The sequence below is a fragment of the Cyprinodon variegatus genome, unplaced genomic scaffold (genome assembly GCF_000732505.1).
Source record: "Cyprinodon variegatus isolate N-32 unplaced genomic scaffold, C_variegatus-1.0 Scaffold70, whole genome shotgun sequence".
Taxonomy (NCBI): domain Eukaryota; kingdom Metazoa; phylum Chordata; class Actinopteri; order Cyprinodontiformes; family Cyprinodontidae; genus Cyprinodon; species Cyprinodon variegatus.
The window spans coordinates 376764-380497 of NW_015150523.1; the positions used below are offsets into that span (position 1 = coordinate 376764).

The 3734-nt window shown below is 37.8% G+C and overlaps 1 protein-coding gene across 1 annotated transcript in view; it reads left to right on the forward strand.

The window, feature by feature from the left end:
• asz1 (ankyrin repeat, SAM and basic leucine zipper domain containing 1) overlaps positions 1-3734 on the forward strand; it is a 61435-nt gene that overhangs the window by 9579 nt on the left and 48122 nt on the right. Inside the window, exon 4 of the mRNA XM_015372232.1 lies at positions 1559-1670. Coding sequence (XP_015227718.1) covers positions 1559-1670 — 112 coding nt within the window. The remainder of the gene's footprint in view (positions 1-1558; positions 1671-3734) is intronic.

Below are 3734 nucleotides of genomic sequence, written 5' to 3' on the forward strand. Positions count from 1 at the left end.
ACATTCGATGAAAACGACCAAGAAGCATCCCCGCCGCCATTTTTGTTGTTTTGTACACATTCTCGCGTGATTTGAAAAAACCGGGTGATTTTTCCTCCAGATGGCGTAATTTTTGTCCACCTAGCGGTAATTTTGATGTAGTTACCAAAATGACAAACAAGCTAGAAAGCGCTATCATATGGCAGTCTTCTGTACAGTGATGCAGGTCATACATTAAAAAATGTTCATTACATTTTTTTCTCTAGACATTGGAGAGGTGCATTTAAATGTTATAGAGCTAAACATGCTAAATTGTTGACCTGTTATTATTATTGTCTTGTTGTTGCATTTATTTTGTCAGGGAAAACTAATCCCGAGTCAGTTAAAAGTCAGGGAATTTTGAAATTATGCAAGACTGTGGAAACCCTGTATAAAATAACTATGTATAATGATTCTCTAGAAAAGTCACATTAATAGTATTATCTTGTATAAACATACTGTGACTCTAAAATAAGTTAATCATTTGTGACATTGACTTCTGTCTTGTGATTTAAGTTTTAAATCCGTCAAGTTTTTTTTAGATTTTTAACATTACAATTTATATTTTTCCAAGCACACAACAGTTTAAAGCAAAGTGGATGTAAGCCCCTTTTAGATCGTTTTGTAATAAACATACAACCAAGAATATCTCACATGGGCTCTGCAGCTGATGCATGAGACGGGTCAAGGAAACAAACAAGAGACTGACGTTTGGTGACGTCCTCATGGCGTTAGTCCAAGCTGCGAGGCTGGCTGCAGGAATGTAGCAGTGATTGATAATGGTCACCATGCTGCTGTCCAAGCCTCGCCCCTGTTGTCAGGTCGCAGATTTATTTACTCCAGTTCTTGGTAGACGCAAGCTAGGCAGACTAGTTTACACCAACACGCTCAAAATGTAAATACATTCACAAGCGGATATAGAGCCAAACATATACAGCGGGAAAGACACAGGAATCTCCACACAGATGTAAGCTCACGTGCAGAACTGTGGTACACATTGTAGAAGCACCCTGCCCTCCACTCGATTCCACAGCTCTGACTGAGTTGGAACAAAATGAAAGTGAAGGCAGATGTATCGCTCAAAGATAAGAGAACTAATCAGAGGTTAAAGTTGTGTAAGGGCTGTGAAACTTACTGAATTGAACTGTAGATTAACCAAGATGCATTATAAGTTTTTTTTTTTTTTTTTTTTTTCATCTAATCTATTAACATTCAGGGCAAAGGTAATTTTTTTTCTTTTTTCTTTTTTAGGCCTCATCTGGAGTTCATTTAACAGTCAGAATTTTTGAAATATTGTAAACTTTACTGTAAAAATGCTTTTGTTAAATGTGAAGTACAATAACACAGTGTTGCCCAAGCATTTGGTTATTTGATCATCTTAATGTTGGTCTCATTAGAGCTGTGAAAACCAGTTGTATAGATGATTGTCTCTGAGGTGGATCAGGGGCATAATGCTGCAGGCATGAATTAAATGAACTATCGGATGCTTGTTCAATCAAATAAAGTTTTTCATCTAAAGTGTTTTTTTTGTTCTCTGCAGATCACTGGACTGTGCTCATGGCCAGTTGTTCTGCCTCTGCCAGTGAAGACAAAATTGTCCATTGTGTTGAGCTTCTGCTGTCCAGGTCTGCAGACCCCAACATGGTGGACAGGTGAGCTTGTTTTATGTCAAAATATTTGCGAGATCTCAACACAGTATGTACAGTTGTAGCCCTTTTTTGAAGTAGGTTTAAATAAAGCCACTTCAGACCAAGACGAAGAAGGGCGCTGGATTAAATTTCCTTTGATGGTTCTTATAATGTTTAGCTGCCATGTGGTAGCAGTATGCGCCACTGTACTCCATACAGCATGTTTGTATCGGTGTGTTTTGTTTGGAATGTCCTGTTATGGCATGTGCTTGCACAGGAGGGTCCCAGACAGACATACAAACAAAGAGTGTAAAGATTGGGCAGGAATGTTTTAGAAACTTGTTTTTAATGTTTTTACTCATTTGAGGGAACCAGGTTATTGCAAATTCATGGATCCAACCTTGATTGATGTGGTTTTTGGTCTGATGTAAAAGCAGGAACAGAAGCATATGTTCCTGTGTCACATTAACCACCACCTATCAGACTAAGCCACACTGTGGTGACGCTCAGGTTATTGAAGCCTCTGAATCAAAATGTTAAGTTCACTTTTAACTGTAATTTGATTTAGGTCTTTACTACTTCTAGAAACCATTATGTGTCTTTGTCAAAGGAGCAGTTTCTAAAACATGAGGAATATTACATCACAATCGGCATTGCTGCTTACCTAGCAACTGAAGCAGAGCTCTGTTCGTATCCGTTTGGTTGGCTATTTTTACTGCCATAGAACTGGTGCTGGCAGAGAAATGTTTTTTTTTTTTTTTTTAAAGACTTTGACTAAAATCAGTTTGTCTACCTACTCGTTTTTGCAAATATGCATCATCTGTGATTTGTGTATGTATCCCTATTTAAGAGGTACATGATTCATCATTTTGCACCAGCTAACTTTAACAATAGCCTACTTATTTACTGCTTGCTGCTTCCTATTCGGCTCTTCAGGAGGCCTGAGGGTCTGACTCAGGATCAGCCGTACAGTTGGCAGGCTGATCCAGGCTGGCAAGAGGTACACGTCGTAAAATGTCCTTAATTAAATAATGAAATTTCCACCACTAGTCGAGCACACGTAGGTCCCATAATCAGGACGAAAGTAGAGTTGTAACAAAGACAAAAGCTAACTGCATTTCACCTCAAATGCAGGAAATGGCATTTCATAGTCTAAATTTCTACATTTTCCAAAGGAGGATACCTCTGGATGTGATACACCAAGGTGTACATCCTATGATATATTACTAGCTAAAAGTCTGACGGTTGTGCATCTGTTTGCAGCTATTTTATGAAAGTGAAAAATTAAAAATAAACAGAGTTAGGGACATTGCTAGCTAAAGTTTATTGAATAAAACTGGCAGCCCTAAAAAAAAATCCTACTGAAAGGAGCTCCAAGAGGACAGAACTGAAGTGAAACATTATCTGAGAATACTTTTTTGTAAAAACTAACATTTTGTAAATGTCTTCATGGGTGGCCAACCAGTTCAGCGTATGGTTATGCTATTCCTTCATCAAAATTATTGTATTTATTATTTTACTTGACTTATCCATCTGAGTCGTCCTCATACGTTTCTCCCATCTGAGTAGAAAAGGAGCTGTTGGAGAATATCCACGTAAGAAGGGATATTCCTGCTTTATCTGCTCTGTTCACATACGTACAGCAGCCTGTCCCAATTAGGGCGATTAGCATAGGTTCCCTCACCTTTAATTTCTCCTAGAATCAGTAAAATGTTTAATTTTTAGTTCAGATTTAGTGCCCTGTCTGCAGAGATGTTCATCAACTAAGCTTAGAACCACACTGCTGTCAGAATCGGGGAAATTGGATAATGCAACTGTCTAACGAGGCAGGAATATGGGTCGAAGTGTTTTAATGTTTACAAAAAATCGTGTACTGTTCATGGGTTTAATATTTATGTACTAGCTGGAAATCACAATATGTCAATTTATAGTAATGTTTGAAAGAAATTGAAAATAAACTCGAAGGTTGAAATTATTTCATCCATAAAGAGCTCGTGTTAGCCAGCTCTTTTAAAACATGTAGACTTTTATGATCCTTCCTCTTAAAAGAATCTGAATCACCAAGAACTGGAATTGAAACCAGGAAGC